Source organism: Opisthorchis viverrini, assembly GCF_000715545.1.
Source record: "Opisthorchis viverrini unplaced genomic scaffold opera_v5_20, whole genome shotgun sequence".
Taxonomy (NCBI): domain Eukaryota; kingdom Metazoa; phylum Platyhelminthes; class Trematoda; order Opisthorchiida; family Opisthorchiidae; genus Opisthorchis; species Opisthorchis viverrini.
Genome location: NW_008751676.1, coordinates 1470929 through 1491722, shown reverse-complemented (window position 1 = coordinate 1491722; position 20794 = coordinate 1470929). Strand labels below are relative to the sequence as shown.

General features: G+C 46.9%; 1 protein-coding gene across 1 annotated transcript; it reads left to right on the top strand.

The window, feature by feature from the left end:
• Positions 1–24: 24 nt before the first annotated feature.
• Positions 25–15752, top strand: T265_01822 (hypothetical protein; the record flags this gene model as incomplete). The annotated part of the gene is made up of 5 exons (XM_009165932.1): positions 25–593; positions 7992–8124; positions 12510–12616; positions 13827–14016; positions 15246–15752. The coding sequence occupies 5 exons, from the start codon at positions 122–124 to the stop codon at positions 15433–15435; spliced, it is 1092 nt and encodes a 363-aa protein (XP_009164196.1).
• Between the last annotated feature and the right edge of the window lie 5042 nt (positions 15753–20794).

Genomic DNA, 20794 nt, shown 5'->3' with positions numbered 1-20794 from the left:
TGAATCGATCCAATTTTTTACCGCGCCATACGGTACTTTACGGTGCGTCTTGCCGTCGCGCGGTTGACGTCCCGCCACTCAAGTGTGATGTTTATTCTAAGCTAGCTTATGCTTGAAGCACATGAATCTCACTATGAGTGATATATCTATCGGGACAGGGTCACGGACTAATGGAGCTACCAGCAACAATTCTGAGGACCGTAACTGCCACCGCAACCAGATCAATTCCTCTGAAGCTGCCGGTCGTCCTTTAGCCATTCTACCGATTAATACGCTTCACCATGGTATTGGTTTGTTCCCACACCTTAACATACCTCGTGAAGTGGGGACAACTGCGCCGCTTGTTAACACACCGACAAACAACCGTTGCTCGTCTATACCAGGCCCAGTTCCCAACACATCAAGTAATGCAATGAGCACTACCTCGCACACTTCGCCAGATTCAAATGCTGTTGATCTGGCCAGCCTCTTCGAGTGCCCTGTGTGTATGGATTACGCTCTCCCACCCATTCTGCAATGCCAAAGCGGTCATATTGTATGTGCCTCTTGTCGTTCGAAACTCTCCTCATGTCCCACCTGTCGTGGAAATTTGGGTGAGTTCAGCATTCTTTTCAAATCTCGGTTTGCATTTTGACACACTCAATGTTTGATTACTATCACGGGCAATACATCATGGTTCACACCGTCCGCTTAAAAGAACGCGGTTCGGTTAACAATTTGCTGCACACCAATAGGGCTTTTTCTCAAGTGTTCCCAGATGTTTTTCCGAACTTCAGACTTAGGTGAAAGCGTTATAATGCTGTGGCGTACGGGGACTATATGTCAGACTAGGTTAAAATTTGATATACTAGAATGGCGTCTCCCTAAAGGATAATTTAGTGAAGTGATCTTTGTAGGCCACGGGCCAACTTGATGGTCGTCTCATTTTTTGGTTGTCTTGCTTTATTTCATATTGGTGCAAAATGGTCGAATAAGTGACTTGGTTACCGCGTCGACGGAGTTTTTTAAAATTGTATGGACTAGTTAGTGTTGCAGTTGCTGCGACACACTTGCGGTGAATTAGGTTCTAATGTATTCGTCAGACGTTTCTGATCGTCTGGTTACCATGGTTCTCTGAATGACCTATTTCCAATGGACATGTGGTTGGCATAGGCCCCCTGATCCATTCTTTTATTGTGGTCGAGTCGTAGTAATCCGTTATCCCATAATAAAGGGATTGTAATGGCCGTGTAGTATGAGTACAAAACCATTAGAAATCACGTCTCTTGCACACTAGAGAACATGCAGCCAATAAGCTCACGACTGTCCAGAAATAACAATACATTCATACCAACCGAACAATCACGGGACAACATGAAGCGCCTACTCTACAAGCCGGTGGAGCAATCTGTCCGTTGAAGAAGGCAGTCTATGTCCTTTTGCTTCTGCCACCTCATGCCACCATCCAGTTCCAAATGAGAACGGGAACCAGTTGCCCTCGCTAGCTACAATCAATCACAGGTTGAATACTTAAAAAAGACGTGCAGTTTCGATGATCTTCCACACATCGCCCTCATTAAAAACGGAGACAGGTGGAACCGCAGCACTGTACACTTTACCTTTGACAGTCAAGCTGGCGTCAGACCAGTGCCACAGAATGTCGGAAGTTGGCAAACGCAAATTGACCTTCTCAATTCTTGAAGTCAAAAGTCCAGAAGCATCGCGTTTTCTGTCGTGCCAGCCCACTTCGAAAAAGATGAAGAATTCATGGCTATCCACCCGACAGAGTTTATTTGTGCTATATGGAATGGAAGTGGCTACAGAATGGGTCACTGTCATCCCCACTTTCAAAAAGGTTACGTCTACAGAAAATCGCCGTGGTGTCAGCCTGGTGTCGAAGTTGCTCCCTGGTCTCATCCATCGAAGGTCTAACACTGAGAAGCTGATCCGTCAACAGCTGAGTTCCGTCCAGTAGAAAGATATATCGACCACACATCCATTTTTCGACACATTTCGGAACAGTGACACTGCTTCCAGCAAAAGACGATGCGCGGTCTTTCTTGCCTTGAGGACTGCCGATGACTGTTTAGATTTTCAGGCACTATGGCGATGTCCATAAAACAAGGGTATCCCCCATAAACTCCTGGCCCTACTTGAAGCGCTCCTGGCTAACTGCCGTGAACGCTAGTCTTATCTGTTTGCCTGCATTCGGGAAAAGGAATCTGTCCCAAACAACTGGGAGAGTCGGTGATAGTGCCCATTTTAAAAAAGTGGCTCAGTGAGTGTGGTAACCACAGCCCATCCAGCTTGATCCCGGTCGTAACGAGTCTGTTGACGTCATTTGTGCTTCGTCGCCTTATGCTGCCTCGTGAAACACTTATTCGGAAGGAGCCAGCGGGGTTCCGGCATGGTAGGGTTTGCGTTGACCAAATCTTCACACTCCGTGTGCTAGAACAACGCCATACGTACAAACGACCCACAACTTTAGTATTCCTGGATATCCAAGGCACATTCGACTCAGTTGACCGGTCTGTCCTTTTTTTGACATGCTTGCCCACCAAGGAATGCCACGGAAGTTTGTGAACATATCAGTCCTTTGTATTCTCAGACTTCCGAACATGTAAGGGTATACGGAGAGATCTCCAAAAGCTACCGTACACAAAGCGGTCTCTGTCAGTGATACTCACTTTCTCCATTACCACTTAATTTAATGATCGATGAAGTACTCAGACGAATGCTGGAAGGTCTCCAAAACCCCGGCGCTAAAATTGTTGCCGGTGAGGAACTTGTCGATATGGAATACGCAGACGATGTCGCCCTCATCTTTAATGACGAAGGCGCAGCGCAAGCTCTGTTGGCCAAACTGACCACTATCATACTATCTTTCTGCATGTGCCTAGCACCTTCAAATCGCAGTCATGCTCCATAACGTACGGTCTCTGAACATACCCCTTACAGTTCAGGGAGAATCACCGGGGGTTGTGGAGAATTTTGCGTACCTCGATAATTTTATTAGCTCTGGCGGATGTATCGAATCGCAGAGGTCAGAATCACATTTTCACAACTAGATAATTTGGAGTCGATGCTCAGCGTACGGATAATGGGAAGTGGCTTCGTCGGTTGTGTTGAACATCATCTGTTTCCGGCCAGTATGAACTTCTAGCATCAACGCTCACATCCACTTCGAGGACACCAACCACAAGCTATTCGTGAACTCAGTTCGATCATGTAGCTATCAATTATCGATGGAGAACCTCAATCACGAATTACCGTTCCTTCTGCAGAATGTAGTTTAACCCTGACCATGCCACTGTGCAGACTCGGTCATCGGTTGGCTTTCCGTCAGCATTACGTACTCCGAAGCACAGAATCTTCGTTCATCAACTTCCACGAGCTACTGTAGCTACTGGACGGAAACGCACGGCCACTCCGATGACGAAGATTGCGTGGAGCCGGAACGGAAGCTAGTTAGGGCTCACTGTCCAAGAAATCCGAATACTGGATATAGCCAAAATCAGCCGGATCTCATTTCTGTCAGAAAAACCATACAAGCAACTAGTGACTATGATGGTGATCATAGATTCATCAAGCGTCGGACAATCATGAGCCTGATCAATGAGAAAGCTGATGGGCTGCAAAGGCCATATAGGGGGTCTTTCCCTGCAGGCAACAGCTTCATCGTTAGGCTCATTTGATCAACCGTTTGGCCCAGCATTTCGGATAAGAATTTATTTGGCCTCCGGGGGCGAGATTGCCCAGTGGTCGGCGCGAGTTTACTGTCCGAATGGTCCGTGGTCCGAACCCGATCTCTACCTCTCCACTCCCCCTGTCTAGGCGTGGGCAATCTGGCAGCATCCCAGCCCTCGTGCTTTTCGGTGGCATGGTAGTTAGGCACCGAAAGGGTGCTACAGATGAATGATTTTGACCACCTGCCACCTCCATTCCGGACTCCCGATCTCCAACAGAAAGGTGGACTATGAATATGCAGCCTCAGAAACGTTCGAGTGTACATTTCCAGTCAAGCGTCATCATGCTCCTAATCCTGAGGACCTCCCATCTGCTTTGTTCAAGGACTGCATTGAATTCATCAGCCAGTATCTGCTTAGCCTATTTGTCTACCTGGGAGACACCCTCGGACAACTGGAGCGAGTTGATAATAGCGCCTATCTTAAAAAGTGGTACTCACACTAAGTATAGTAACAGAAATGTCATCTCATACCCATCGTAACGAGGCTTCTCGCATCACTTATTCTTCATTGTCTTATAGCGGCACGCGAAACCTTGACCTGTGAGCATCAAGCGGGATTTCGACTGGGTAGAGACTGCATTGATCACATGTTCCCACTCCGTCAGGTGTTAGAGCAACGCCATATGTGCAGACGGCCCACGATCTTGGTGTTCCTTGACTTCAAGGATACATTCATTTCTGTCGCTTGGTGGGTGCTGTTAACCAAACTTAATAGGCGATTCCCTAGAAGTTTGAACATAATCTGGTTCCTGTGTTGACACACTTCGGGGCGTGATAATACATGAGGAGCTCTCTAACAGCTTCCCTACGAAAAGTGCTATCCGATGCTCGCTCTTTACGTTCTTATTTTACCATTGATGGAATAATGAAGCGAACGATGCAAGGTTTTCAAAACAGCTGTACAAGTTATTGTGGGCGAGAACCTTGTCGACCTGGAGTACACAGAACCAGGCAGTGACCCGCGTGAATGTAAGCTATCGCTTTCACTGCGCAACTTCCCCCCTTCTTCTTCATATTGGATAAACAGGACCACTTTAAGTCAATCAACTAGTTATCCTGTTACCTGAAACGCATTCCCAGACCTAATGCTGTCACCTTGTAGTGGTCGGGTTTCTTTGTTGCAATGATTCTGCGGGTTATATTGACTAGTTCAACCATGCTGAGATGACCAATGGGGAGCGAGTCTCCGTACTGCGAGTAATCGTACTACAAGGCGGTCTGGAGGTAAACTCATACTCCTCTGCGATGGGAGTGTAAGACAGGAAGACGTTTCCCTAAGGTGACCAGTATGCCCAGCTTTATGAAAGCAGCAATGCTGCCCCATCCTCCTAGGAAAGACGGGCTACAAAAGGTCGGTCCTAAAAACTGCACACTCCGATCGCCCAACAGCCTGCCACATGCAACCAAGTGAGTCAGATTATTGAGTCATGGGCTCCTGGAAGGGTCCCCTAAGAAAACCCTAACAACCACTCTCATGGGTCAGACTTTTGAGTCAGAAACTAGACACAGGGTCCCCGAACAAAACCCTGCATCCTCCCTCAGCCTCGTGGGTCAGACTTTTGAGTCGAAGGCTCAAGGTTGGGTAACTCAACTAAAACCCCTTCGGCCTGAGCAACGGGGAAGTATCATTTGCCCTTGCAGCTCTTCACTCACTGGCCTCCCACCCACCCATCGAACAATGTAGTGCGATCAACCCATCTGGCAACCCTTAGCCACTATTCCATATCTAAACCGTAGCCCAGAAGAACAAACCAAAGTAATCATTTACCAACCTCAAAAAATCTGATCCGCGTTGCAGCCTTCAATGTCTGTACTCTATGTCAAACTGGTCAACAGACGCCCCTTGCAGAAACCTTGCTTGCCCTATCTGTCGACGTACGTTGTGTATCCGAAACACGCATACAAGAGCTCACTTCGGTCGTGCATCTCAAGCCCCTCAGGACGGGCTCAGATGTCCCGCATTCCACTCTTCCAGTATCCGGTGATCCTAATGTATTGGCTCGTGCCATTTACGGTGTGAGAGTTGCACTCAGCCCCAAGGCTGAAAGTGCTTTCCTGGACTGGATCCCAGTAAACACTCGTTTGCGCTGTGTGGTATCTGGCTCGATTAAGATTAATACAGGTTGGTGCATCATCGTCATCATCATCGACAGCATGACATCACTGTTCAACACCGATGCTTCACTCCTTTATTTCGTCGTCTTGAGTGGTGGGATGAACACTTCAGCTAATCTTCAACCCAGCCCGAACGGAACATCGACTCCAACTCGCCATCAGCAACCGAAGTCTAGCGTGAGATATCAATTCTGAAGCACGACAAGTTACCTGACCCACATTGTCTGCATATCACACTCTTCAAAGAAGGTGGTGAGCTCCTGGTGAACCGTCTGACAACCATACTACAGAAGATTCGGAGCAGAAACAAAAACCAACCGAATGGAGCTCCTTGACCGTCATCCCAACTTTCAAAAAGGGTGCAAGTATGCGATGTGAAAACCACCGTGGTGTCAGCCTGGTATTAGTCGTATCTAATGTGCTCTCTGACATCATTTTGCGCAGGTTGATGTATTATCGCAAGAGAGATTTGTCAGAATCGAGCTTGGTTTCGCAATGATCGAGGATGCATCGACCATATCTTTACCTTGAGACAAATTTTTGGACAGCGCCACTTCTTCAGACGTTCTTACGTTTCATTTTTCTTGATCTGAAAGTTGCTTTGATCCCGTCCCTCTTGCGAAACTTTGACGCTGTCTGGTGATCAGAGGTGCCCCTTCAAAACTCATATATCTTAGGGGAGCACTGTATGCAAACTCTTGTGGACGCGTGCGAGTATACGGGAGGTCTTCGCCTGAGTTCACTACGTCCAGTGGTGTAACGAAGCTGCCCTCTCTCACCTTTCCTCTTCAACTTCGTTATGTTATGGTTGAAATTCCTCTGCTTGCCTCCGAAACCTCAGGAGTCGAAATGCTCCCGGACGTTCGCTCATAGATGAGTATGCGGACGATACTGCTCTGCCTCAGGTTTAACATGCGCTTCATACTTGCAAAGTGTAAGGTGATGCCACAGGACCGGGTTGAATCAAACCCAAGCCTCAACTTTGAGGCGAGCCAGTCGACGTGGTAGGTAAATTTGTTTACCTGAACAGTTGTATAAGTTCCGATGGACTGGCTGAAAATGAGATTACTTCTGGAATCAGGAAGACGAGAGTAGCTTTTGCATACCTCCGACACCTATGGCGCCGACATGACATGATTTTTTCCCTCAGCGTCAGAACTTACACTGGTGGTGCGATCTATACTGCTCTGACGCCTCCCCGGATAGGAACCTCGGGATTCAACCCATCAATGGTTGATGACACTGGCACAAATGGCCCAATCGCGCAGTTAGTGGCGCTTTTGCATCAAAGCAATCGCCTTCAATGCGTAGATGTGCCATTCCTGAACCAACTGAAAATACCATGGCCTCTAAGGCTTGGCCGTGTATCCCGCACTCTTCCACTTCCCGGTGATCAAAACCGTAGCAGCTGGAACCAGTGTGCATATAGTACATGTGTGCATGTGTACATGTGTACAGTGTGCATATAGTATAGCGCATATAGTTTAAAGCTGATAAATCTAATTTGAATTGAATCCGAACGCATGGTTCTAACTTCCTTATCCTCCCGCAAATGTAATAGCTGAAACCACCGCACTGTCCATGGAAACTGCAGAGAATGGATCCCACAGACTGAGGTAAGTGGATGAAAAATCCTTATAATGGTAGCTGTAAACTGATGCTAGCATTAAAAATGGGATGAATTATTCGTGGAGAGTATCAGTCAGTGTAGTGATTTTCTTCAATCAAGCCACATCAAGTACTGGGTTCAGTATTCTTTGTTATACATGAATCTGAGTGGGAGGTCTAAACCGAATTGAGAATGTTTTCCTTATTTTCACTGACGATTTGTGATGAAACTTCTGTGTCAGTGGAGTTTGCTGCATCTGTGTTGTTTCGGGATGCTGTTTTTCGTCTGACGGATGTTTTGGGCAAGTGTGAACTGAACTTATGTCTACATATGTGTTCCTATCCGTGGTTTCGTGTTTATAAATGCAGCTTGAAGTGTTCAGAATAGTTAAACCATCGTCCACACATGATTGCAGTACATGACAGTCAACTTTTCAGTGCTATCTTTGTTCATCACTTCAGTCACCTCCTGTTAGATGTATTCTGTGGTCATTCCATGGTTTCCTCACCGGTTCCCCTATCTTCCCTCGATTCTCACCAGACAACATCCGCAATCTGGCTATGGAGAAACTCGCCTCCAGTGTGCTGTTTCCGTGCAAGTTCTCCACCAGTGGATGTCCTGAAACGTTCCACTATACTTCGAAGGCAGAACACGAAAGCGTGTGCGAATTCCGGTGCGTTCCATTGGTCTGTTTTGTATGCGATAACTTGATAGATTCACTCCATGTGTGTATCTACTGATTAATTTTCACGCCACGGGAAATGCACATTACCAGTTTCTCTTCGGTCAATATGACTCCCGATTTGAGAAACATACTGTGTGAATTAGAACGGCGCTACCAAACCTCGGAGAGCATTCCAAGACCCGACAGTTATCAGGCCAGCATGCAAACTAACAGGTGACAACAGCTTGGAAAACAAAGGAGGAAACCAAATAACAACAAACAAGGCAACGCGTTGTATTAACTGGTGAACGTTTTCCATTAATGGAATGTGTACAGCGGACGTGTAGCCGTGGACCTGATCACTGTATCGCTCCAGACCATGTGTAAAAATTGGTCCTGTAAAAAGTGAGATATGAGCGCAACCAAACGCCTGTACTATTAGCTGGCTTGTTGCTGATGGTACTGTTTATTTATATTTGATGCGATGAAATCACGACACGAAGTGCCGTGGAATCGTTACGCAAGAATTTCTTTCGTGCTTCCTCTCTAAATGGTTGAAGTTAAGCTTTTTGTGAAAATATCAGTGCATCCCTAAAAGACTGCTGTTTGTGTCTGTGAAATCGGTTTCTCGAAAAAAAACATGAGGAAAAGATTAACTTTCCTATGCATGGACCTTTTGACCGTATCGAGCCTACCCAGTCTGACCCATGAAGCAAGTTGACACTGAATGTCGTCGGTGTTCACACCCAAATCTTGAATGACCGTATCGAGCCTACCCAGTCTGACCCTTGAAGCAAATTGACACTGAATGTCGTCGTAGGTGTTCACACCCAAATCTTGAGCCAGTACGGAAGAGGAAGCAGGGTCCTTTTAGAATGAAACTTAAGTAGTAGACCACAGTATGAGTTCCTGAGACTGAATCTGACTGGCTGCATTAGGTCTTACGGTTCCCTTCCCATAGAAGGATACAATCGAGTACATACTTCAATGCACGTTTTTTACTTATCCCACCAACGTTATTGTACTGCGTCAGTTTCTTAGACTGCGGTCGTTCAGCTCCATGTCACTGTCATAACTTCCCGTTTTGGGTGAATTAATGTCTTTGTCCACAATCGCCAGTGTCAGGCTTGTTGCCACAGCGAATAGTGTGGGGCCGCACACTTGCTAAGCAGTTCGTTGAATCCATCTATTTTAGTCGAAAAATAGTGTGTACCACCAACCGAACCAATCATCGTCATTATTGACCAACACCAGGTGAAAACACTGACGCTTTACTGCCACAAGCGATGGTCTATATGGCATGAGATTATTTGTAAGTATGCGATTCATCACTGCAACTCGGCTAGGTTACCGCCAGGGCACCCATCCTAAACAAAGGGATAAGTAGGGTCCTCACCCAGGTCCTTTGCATCAAAAGTTGAACCGCAAGGCAGTGATAGTTGGCGCGAGACCCTGCAGAGCAGCATAACTCTTTCAGGAGCAAGTCGGCACACATGTTCCAACCGTCAAACTGGTGGACCCGGAGTCTGTTAGTCAGATCTCAATTCATTGACCTGCGAATGTTACAAGTACAATGTTAGGGAGGTTCGCAGAATGTCACATCGCGGTAAGGTGTGCTCTCTTCGTGATGGAACTGAACTCGAGGTACCTGAGTAGTTTAAGGCGCAAACTCACTAACCGATGCATCCGTTGCTCAAACCCAGCCTCGGCTTCTTGACTGCTCCTGTCTAGCCTTGGAAAAAGTGGCAATTCCTTGGCTCTTGTGCTTCCTCCGGGCGGCATGGTAGCTAGGCCCCGAAAGGGTGTTACAACTGAAGGAACTAATCCGATTCCTTTTTCTTTCTTCAGAAAAGTGCAGTACTTTGAAAACGCCCTAATATACTGATAGCCCTGGGTGGTTTGACACCAACTGATAAGCATTCCAACGACTAGGTGCATTCTGCGTTCGATTCCACTCGATATCAGTGTAACACCTTAAGTGATCCAGACACGGAAGAGAAAAGGAAACATCATATTACATGAGACAATCGCCATACCTTTTTACTCACAAAAGAGAGACTGTGTAAATCTGAAGAAATATGAAATTGCGTCGGGGAAGAATTGCAGTCCAGGTTAGAAGCCAGAATCATAAACTGCATTGGGTGCCGCTCTTTGACCGACTGAGATTCAGAGGACAAGGGAAATATATCTGAATGCGTCGCCTTCATGACCATCCTACGTCTCCCCCCTGGTGTTTATTGTTCCCAGATTCCATGAAGATTGTCAGTTTCTTTATATCCAGTGCTTAGTCTTCGGGTGGTTTCCAAATAAAAAAATAATTGTTTAACTGTAGCACCCTTTCGGTGCCTAACTGCCATGCCACCAGAAAGATGCACGAGGGTTGGAATACTGCCAGGTTGCCCAAGCCTAGACAGGGGAAGTGGAGAGAGAGATATATCAGGTTCGAACCATGTACCTTCTGGCTCTAACCATGCTGGTGATCTCTACATCAACCAACTCCTGTAGTGTTTCTTGACTTGAAGGCTGTACTTGACTCCGTTGATCGTTGGGCGCTATGGCAATAAGCGTGGTGCCAAAGTGCCGTCATAAGTTCTGGGCCTTCCTTAAAGCGTTTTACCCCAACTCTCATGAACGTGTAAAGTTGTACGGTAACCTCTCGCTACATCCAGCGGTGTCACGCAAGGCTATCTTCTTTATCCTTTTCTCTTCAACTTTTTCATAAGTTTGATGATGGAACTTTCACTCTCTACCTGTGGGATCGAAATGTTCCCAGGACCTTCACTCACAGATAACGAACTCGCAGATAGCATAGCTTTTCCTGAATCTGACCCCGCGAAAATGCAGACGGTGTTCAATAATCTGAGTGACCCTGGTTCCCTGTTTGGTAGGTCCTGTACGCATGCAAAGTGCCGCTACAAGACTGGGTAGGATCAAAACCAAATCTGCCTTCGAATGAACCGATTGAGGTAGTAGACAAGTTTATCCACCTGAGTGAGTGTATCATTCTCGGGGTTTCATCTAAAGGTGACATTTCCGTCCGGATTAGGAAGGCCAGAATAGCTTTCGTCAAACTCCGTCAAACGTGGCACAGGTGTGACACTAACCAGCCTCTGCCACCAGCCTCTGCATCTCGACTGCTCCTGTCCAGGCCCAGACAACCTGGCATTCCTTGCGCTCAGCAAGGCGTTGAGAGATGACCACAGTTGAGCTTTTATTATGTTTTAAAGAATGGCCAGACAGCAAAGTATGAAAGCCACTACCAGAAATCTCATCCGTACCGGTCGTTTCCGTCTACCTCGATGAGGATCACGAGACGGGAACACCAGTGCTTGGAGATATTGGCAGGCATCGCCCAATTGCGCCCATCCATCCAACCTGTTGACTTTAATGCATAGCTTCCCCTCCCGATCTGCCCAGTGAGAAGTCCTGTGTCACTTCTTGATTCACGCGTCAATTGTATTGGCTACTGCTTCCAATACGTAGCTATCCATCCTTATTTTCCCAGATCTTCGACGAACGAGACTGGCGGCTATAACCGCTGTACAACATGTACACTGATGATGGTGATCCCAATTTGGCAGCGCATCTAATGTGGTTTTTGTGTGGCATTAAATTCCTCCGTGCGTCAGTCATCAGACCCCGTCTGATCCAGGTGGGATTCGTCAATGGTCTAAACCCGCGCCAGTGCTCAGCTGTCAGCATATGATGAACATGTGAAGAACAGCTTCCCAATTTAACGGTCTGAACGGGGCATGCGCTCAACGACAATATAAAGTCCACTGTCGCAGGTGATACTCAACGGTGAACATCCGGAACGGATGTGAAGCCGGCTTATGAGAGCCACTTCTTGTTAAATCTATCTATAGAGGACACTGTTCAGTGGTATTCTGAATTCCTAATGTTACCCTGTAGATTGCGTTAGATCCTACGGAACTGTGAATGCACACTTAGTTAAAAATCCGAGAAGTGTTGTGGACATCGTCGAACGGAATTTCCTTCAAACTCTTTGGTATTGGTTAGGGCTGGACGGCTCTCATTGTAGTCGAGGCATACTTCTACCACAATGGGAGCCTTTCACTCTCGGTCATGCTAATTGATTCCGCGGATTTTGCGAGATGCTACAAGATTCTACCCTATCCGTTGGTGGAACTACCGGATTTGACCACACCGTAGGGACTTATGTTCTAATCGCCTCAATAATCACCCCACCTGGAACGTGATATGTTATGCCTAAACTTGCACTCAAAAGCTCCTGTAGGTCTATTGTGCAAATCTCGGTTATGGGTCCTCTCGTGTTGTCCGTGTTTGCATCGGCTAGCTTTCTTCGATTGATTACATTTTACATTAGAAGTCACGTGCCATATCCTTATTCCGCTTCCTCCCTCCCTACACAGCCCGTACGACTGTCCTTGTCCCGGTGCCTCATGCAAATGGTTGGGCGAACTGGAGCAAGTCATGCCGCATTTAATGCACCATCACAAAAGCATCACAACGTTACAAGGTAACTTCGTTTCCATACAATCCCACCCGATTTGTGATGATGGTGATGATTTGCACCACTGTTTTCATCGTTGGTCTGTTCCATATACACCCGCGCTTTTCACCATTACTCGGTAAGTGACAGGTCCCATAGGAAACCACAAACCACTAATGTACACGGGTGTTAAGTTCAAGGTCTCAAGTACGTAGGAAATCGTGGTACCGTTCGCTTCAAGCTTTTTTCAGTAATATATTCCTATAATTTTACCTCCAGACCTGCACAAACTGCCTGGGGATGCTTGTGCACATGCCTCCTGCAGCCACCAACTGGTCTTTGAAGTCATAGGCGTTTGGGTCTTTGTATGCTCGATGTGCTATGAACCATGTCCCGTGAGTCAGTCAGTTGCCCAACCTCTTCAAAGCGAAGTCATGTTGGGGTTGCAGAAGTGAACTGCTGCTGACATATCACCCTCTGCCTTCTTATGGCAGCTGGTAGTAGTATCAAGCTCTCCTTTAATTGGATATAGACACCCGAACCTTACCAATCATTCTCTATTACTCATTTACACATTCCGTTAATTGGGAACACTTCAACTTTTGGTATAGGTCTCAACAGTCCGCAGCTCCTGGTGATGGAGGGATCACCTGACCTGTTCAAAGAAGGTAAAGGCCAATAGCATTTCTTAACTAGGTGAGAATACGAATCATTTATCATTTGAAATCGACGACGGGTTGTATGTTCATTGCCACCAGGCGCACGAACTTATTACAAGCATGGTACTTGCTAATAAGAAACCCATTTCGCTCCGAGTGTGCTGGTGTTGTTTTTATCCTCTTCTTCACTGAATTGTTACACCCACTCCGTCCCAGCCTCTCCGCTACCACAAGCTGCGGTAACCCAAACCACCATACATGGTGGTTCATGGTTTTCAAACTGAACTGAACTGAGCCGTCTTCACTGGATATCTCGAGCAATGACTTGATGAGTTGGCCATACGCTGATGAATAATTCAAAACATGGTAGTGCCTCGTTTTCCACGGAACACCATAATATTATGTAGATAGTTTGCACTAACTGCTTACGTCGATTCAACAGCGTTCAGGTGAGCTACTCCATTTTATTGTCTAGCTGTGTGTCCGCAGTTGCGAGCTTCCCCTAGCCCTGAGTACGTATGACCTACATTTTCTTGACATCCCTACACTAAGTGAACTTTCCGTCTTGTTTTCCGCAGGTGAGGATATCGTATTTTTAGCCACTGATATCAACCTCCCCGGTGCCGTGGATTGGGTCATGATGCAGTCTTGCTTCGGGCACAGTTTTATGCTTGTGCTGGAAAAACAAGAGCGCGTGCCGGATCAAATATTTTTCGCCCTGGTCCAGCTGATCGGCACACGGAAACAGGCCGAGCAATTTGTGTACAGGTAGGATGCACACAACTCCTTACTTTCCTATCGCGCGGGTGTTAATCAGTGGGTCATCACTTCATGCACGCTGTTCGTGCTCTAGACACCGTTTCTAAGTGACTGCCTCATCGGAAGCGCTGGCCTCTAGGCTAGTTCATAAGCCAATCGGTTTGGTGCGCTTCACACCTGTTTGCTCTTAGCTCTTCAGGTTTTCCGGATGACGTGAGCTCGTTTACCTCCATCTTGCCTTCTTAGTGACCCTATCTTTAGGTGGGTCGTTTTCTCATTGTCTCTTGATGAGCCAGCGCTCCTCAGAGTAACAACTACGTTGACCTCGCTAGGTTTAGCAGTGACATCTGCCTCACTCATTTCCGTGGATGGCTTCTTGTTTGTAGCCAAAAATGGTAGGATTTGGCCTTCGAAACTGTTGTACGGCCGCTAAGTGCCACAACGAGTCTTCCGTAACAAGAGAATCCACCGGAATTCTCTTTGAAGAGAACTTGGTCTTCTTGGCCATAAATAGATGAAAAACATCCACAAAAGTTGCATGCTTTATGATCCACTCATTTGTCAGTCTAATCGATCGTGTTCTGGTGATTTTGCATAAAATTATTCCGCCGAAACAAACTAAACGTAAATGTTCACACGTATCACATGCTAGTAATGGTCACTATGATAGAAAAGCTCCAGTCGGTTTTGTCCATTTCGTCGATATTGTTATTTTTTGGATAATAGTCATCCTATGCAAGCTCACTTGGCGGTTTTTACACGAGCTTTGGATACTTCAGATGCTTTATCGCGCCCATTACCACTACTTAGTACTGAGGGAGTACCGGCAGTTAGCGTGTTCTGGATGGACAGGACAAGTTGACATCAAGTTCTGGTGTGATTCAACCGGATTTTTCTTAGAATGGTGGTTTTTATCCGTAGTGCAGCTCATTCCTGAGTGGAACTCACTGTCGATCAATACGGCGTTGATGCCTCGTTTAATCAGTGTACTTTGCGGAGTCAGATCCAACGTGGACCCTGGATCTGTCCAGCTGGTTTGGTCAGTTAGACAATTACGTTGTTGTGGTCTACTCAAACAGTATTCGTCACGTTTGAGCAGCTTGGTTGACCAAACGCTATTTGTGCAAGAAGAATCAAACAGTCAGAAAAATCCCGACGTCGGGAATTGGTTCCTGAGGAATCACTGTTCTGTTCCATTATCATATGCACCTCATATCTGATTCTCATCCCTTATTTAGATTGGAGCTGAATGGTCATCGTCGGCGCCTAACTTGGGAAGCCTGTCCACGAAGCATTCACGATGGTGTACAGTCAGCTATTAGCAGCTCAGATTGCCTAGTTTTCGATCTGAACACTGCTCAGCTGTTTGCCGACAACGGAAATCTCGGCATCAACGTGACCATCTCCCAGGTCCCCTCACGCATCTGACCGGACGCGAATCACTTCCCGTTGTTGCACAGATGAATCCAGCCGCCACCCGCTCAGGGTCGTGAGGAGCTCTATAGCCGCTGTGATGTGCCAAAATGCCTTAATTTTTCTTCACTCAGTTGGTTTCACTCCTCTGCTCTTCTGGACCAGTCGTATTGGTCACTTGCCTTGCGACCGGAACGAACCGGAAGTTTTCCAGCGTGATTGACCTGCCGTCAATTTGTACATAGTCACTGACTCACATACACACTTGCATGATCATCACATGTCGTCGCTATGGTTTTTAACGGGGGCAGCAGGATTGAAAATGTTGCTAACATGTTGGTCGTTTGTGGTTTCCGATGAAATAATCCATTCAAAAAGTGTTTCGTGCTTAGACCGTCTGCCGGGAGAAGCATATCCTGGTGAACACGCTCCATCACCGCTCGGTTGTTAACTCCGAGAGTGCGAAAATTCGGGGACATCTTTCCACAATATCAATTTTATGGGGACATAAGTTATGCTGTGGGTTACGAAGAAGCATGGATATCATACAATGAATATGAATAAGAAAGCCCATAATTTGTTGGACACGTTATGGCCACAAAAATATAATAAATCTACTGGTTTGTGCCTAGTTAAGTTTGGAGCGTACATGCCACCAGTTTCCCAGCGTGAAATGTACTTGGTTGCAACAGGCGGTTCAGGCGAACCATGCTGCGAAAAAACAGACAAGTTGGGAAAACAGGTTCGTACATCGCTCATTAAAAGGTGCACTCCCTCCAACTTGGTTGAACAACGGAGAAGTCATGGAGGTGTAAAACTTTCCTCTGCATTGACACCCATCATCAACAACAATACACCAGTAGCGAATGCCGTCGTACAACCATGAGGAGACAATACTGTGGTGAAAGGAAGAGAAAGGGGAAGTGTACGTAAGCTCTGTGTTTAGAGGAACCTAGAATGTGTTGTGTTTACACCTGTGGACAGCAACGAGCTAGACGCATCTGGGGGTCATTCTAGTAAGACGCCATCAACGGGGTAGACACAGTAGTTTTTGCAAATCTCACCCAACATGAGCTCGGTATTCTAGTCACTGGAACCGACTAATTGTCATACTCTAGGATCTACAACTTTGCACAAGGACAGTCGTGTGCTCCAATCCTCAGTGCATGCACTGGTGCTACCTTCTCGATTGGTGAGGACACGTTTGCACTCCAGTTGCCAAGGTCGGCGATCAGATTTTGGCAGACAGTGCTCCGGAGTTATCCATTTTTCGGAATGTTGACAGGTGCTGGGGTCCAGTGTCCCTGAACTTAGCATTAGCCGCTTTCATTTCACGTTTCCATGTTGTGGGCTTGTCCTCCGCGAACCTTTCACTAACAAGATTTCTGGTTGCGAAACACCTTAAGCCGATGATTGTTCTCGTGGTTCTGATTCACTATCATGTATCTACTTACGCCTCACTCCTTCCCCCCATCAATTACTGACGCGTTGATGAGACACGAACTTCGGTTGAGTTTTGATTAACTACACGCTGACATTATGAGGTCTCGACCTAAAGCCGCCACCTGGACGTGGTGGTCGGACTTAATTACTGCAATGATTCCGTGCGCTACACTGGCTGGAACTTCTTTCCACAAGGTACAAACATGTCAGAAAGACCAGAGGAAAGCAGTCAGACCAAGAGCAGCAAAATCCCTTACTACAAGTAATCGTGCTACGAGGTGGTCTGGGGGTAAAGTTGTACCGACGCACTACATATCCTCGACTCTGCTGGTTTTTGAACTCGAATGTCTGACGTGCGAGTCGTGCGCGTTACCACTACTTCACCAGCGCACGCTGTGCGTATCCGAGTTTTCACGTCTGAGCAGGTGGACATGTCCGTGTTTGAGTGATGTTATTAATTTGTTCGACGACGCAGGAACTGTCCTGGTTATATCGATCGGCAGGCTCGCCTATCACGGCTTTCGGCAAATGCTTAAGATCTGGATAAGCTTTGGATTAGTTGCAGGTGGCCTCGGGGTAAGGCGGTGCCGCCTGATCGGCTGAATGATAACTGGACACAGAAGCGGTCGTTCTCGTATTTGTATTGCATTTGCCTCTACATCATAGGTCGATAGTGCGCGCGTTAAATGAGGATTGTGGTGCCTTTTGAATGGTGTGAGCATAGGTTTCGAGGCAGTGTCTGCCCGAGACACAGAAGTTCCAGGACTGGTTCATGATCCCTATTTCAGCACTTTCGGTAGGCGTAGAATGTGGAGTGAAGCTAACGATGTTTTTAGACAATCTACCTCTATCAGGACTGTACACTTATGAGGTCTCGACCTAAAGCCACCACCTGGACGTGGTGGTCGGACTTAATTACTGCAATGATTCCGTGCGCTACACTGGCTGGAACTTCTTTCCACAAGGTACAAACATGTCAGAAAGACCAGAGGAAAGCAGTCAGACCAAGAGCAGCAAAATCCCTTACTACAAGTAATCGTGCTACGAGGTGGTCTGGGGGTAAAGTTGTACCGACCTCTACGATAGGAATGTGAAGGCAGCAAGGTGTTTCCCCAGGCGACCAACATACCCAAAGGCGTGGAAGCAGCGCTGCTGCCTTCTTTCCTAGGAAGGGCGGGTTAGAAGAGGTCGATCCTGAAACCCGCGCACTCGGGTCAGGCCAATCCCCTGCAGCCGAACAGGCCAGACTATTGAATCATCCGCTCCTGACAGGGTCCCCAAAGAAAGCCCTACTATCTGCTGCTTCACGAGTCAAATTTTCGCCTCAAAGGGTAGGGACAGAGTCCCTGAACAAAACCCTACATCCTCCCGGTGCCCTGTGGATCAGGCTTGAGTCAAAGGCCCAAGGTTGGGTACCTCAACCAAACCCACTTCTTCGACTTAGGAAACTGGGAAGTATCATTTGTCCGCACAGTTCTGTGTCCGCCGATGCCCCTCCCCAACCCACTCCCACCACACAAGCAAACGTTGCTGGGTCACTTGACTGTCAGTTATCTGGCCGATGGGTCTTATGCACCCTGCTGCCTACTGACAGTAAACAAGTAGACACCTCTCTAAATCCACGAGATCCTTTCTACATAAGAGCTTTTAACATCCATACTGTATGTCAAACTGGCAAGCAGACAATGTTTGCTGAAACCTTATACTCCCCAAAAATTGATGTTCACAGCTTTGTATCCACAACAGACCCAGCTAGAAGCACCTTGCAACGGTGCAAAAATATTTTTTAAAAAACCACTTCAAATCATACTCCGCACGGGAACCTTTTGGTTAGGGACCACTCGAAATGTTACATTGGACGAAACTCTCCAATGTGATTCAGGCCTCACAATATTGAAACTCGCCACACAATCGCACAATTGCTGATTTTCTAACAGCCAGTCCGAGTTGCGGTAGAAGGCCCCTTAGATGATTACGCCATTTTATGCCTTTGATGAGAGGTACTTAGCCAAAGTATAAATTATTGATTTTCTGATTTATGAGCAACTCGTCCAAATGGGCCTCTAGATAGGCCGCTTGTAGTAGTTCTCAAGTATACACATGCCGTCCATTCGGACCTCACAGGTTATTTTTATCCTCAGCAGAAGTTAATGCGACCCGAGTTTTTCAAAGTCGGCTAATTCAGCCACTGATTTTGCTATCAGCCGGAGAAGAACATAGACGAGAGATTCGGCAGGGTTCCGGATGAGGCTCCCGTCAATGCAATTGAGTGTATTTCGCTAACAAAGGTTACTGTTTACGTGCCATGGCAGGTCGATGCGATTAAATGTTTGGGTTTTGGTCTGTTTGCCGAGCTGAGTCTATCATGACTCGGACGTCCATGATCAGTGTCCCTGGTGCTACCTGACTGGAAAGTTCTGACAGGCGGGACAGTCAGTCGGTGCAACCAGGATAGTTACTGGATCGTATTTCGGGGCATCGGGTAAACGAACCACATCGCCCAAACGTGAGTAACACCATCACCTGTTAACATACGATTCGGTTGTGTCCAGGGTGAGCTGGTGAAGCAATGGTAACACGCTTGCCTCGTATATCAGATATGCGGAATCGGAACCCCGGGACGACCAAAGATGTGCACTGCTGACGAGCCCTAATCCGAGCTACACTCGAGTCCCGGCCCTTCCTCGCGTCTGGTGTAGTCTCTTTAGAATGATTGAAACAGGACAGGAGGACGGCTGTTCAAAATGTGAACTCTTTTGTTGTACAACCAACAACAGGATGTTTTCTTGGTGATCGTATTCCACTTTTTGGCCAAACGTAAAACAATTACTTCGCAGTGATGGTGCTACTTCCTGAATCAAAGACAGATTTAGTGAGTGTGCCATGGATGGTCGAGATCCCTGATTGAGACTTTTCTCCTTCTTGCGTACTGTATGCTGCGAACCGATAGGGTCCGATGGAAAAGTCGATCTTATGGAAGGCTCTTTGTAACGATGTTCGATTTAGCGTTTCTATATGATTCAATGTTTGAGGCGCTAACTTACTGATGGAAAGGCCTATCCGCCCCGATATCTCGACTGCTCCTGTCCAGGCTTGGGCAAAATGACAGTATCCCAGCCCTCGTGCTTCGTTTGGTTAGTATAGCGCTACAGCTGAACGGTTATTATTATTTATGGTGGCGTTGTGCTGTACTGAAGCCATGGGACTTACGACTAATCAATTCCCTGTAATACGGGCTCACCAAATTTCAGGGAATGAACCTGATTACATCAGACTTCAGCCTGTGGATTTTCTTGCGATATCCACTGCTACACTCACTGACAGTTATGTCTTTCCCGTCATTTCGCTTGGGGGTTTTCAATCTACTGTATACTTCAGCGCAGAAGTAAAATTCTGGTCAGGTTTGTCCCGGTTCTCATCAGCCATATGCTCGAAATCCAGAAATAACAGTGAGGAAATTGGTGCTGTCTCCGAGTGCAAGTTGAAAATTACTCTTATTATTGTTAAAAGTCATTATTGCGAAGTCATTGAACCCTGATAAAGCAGTATAATTAATTATCTCATTGGCCTCACGTACACAACCGGTATCCGACATTCTGTATCCCGCATCTGTTTAACGACAACTGGTACCTGATATGGTACCCATACCCCGAAGTCAGCACCCAAAGTCATTTGACGTCCCAAACCCAGGCTAGTCCATATGTTCTGACTTGCCTGCCACAATTGTGTTCACGTTGGCGGCCCATTGCTCTGGTTATGTACAAAGGGGGGGGGGCTAGCGCTGCCCAAGGGAGTCCATTTTAAGCTTGCCGTGGAATCACCCAACGGACATTGCACCAGAGAAAGGACTCTTGTAAGGGTGATGACGATTAGGCTTCAACTAACTGCCCAAAAACGTGCAGATGTTCCACTCTTGTGAGATGCTCGGAGG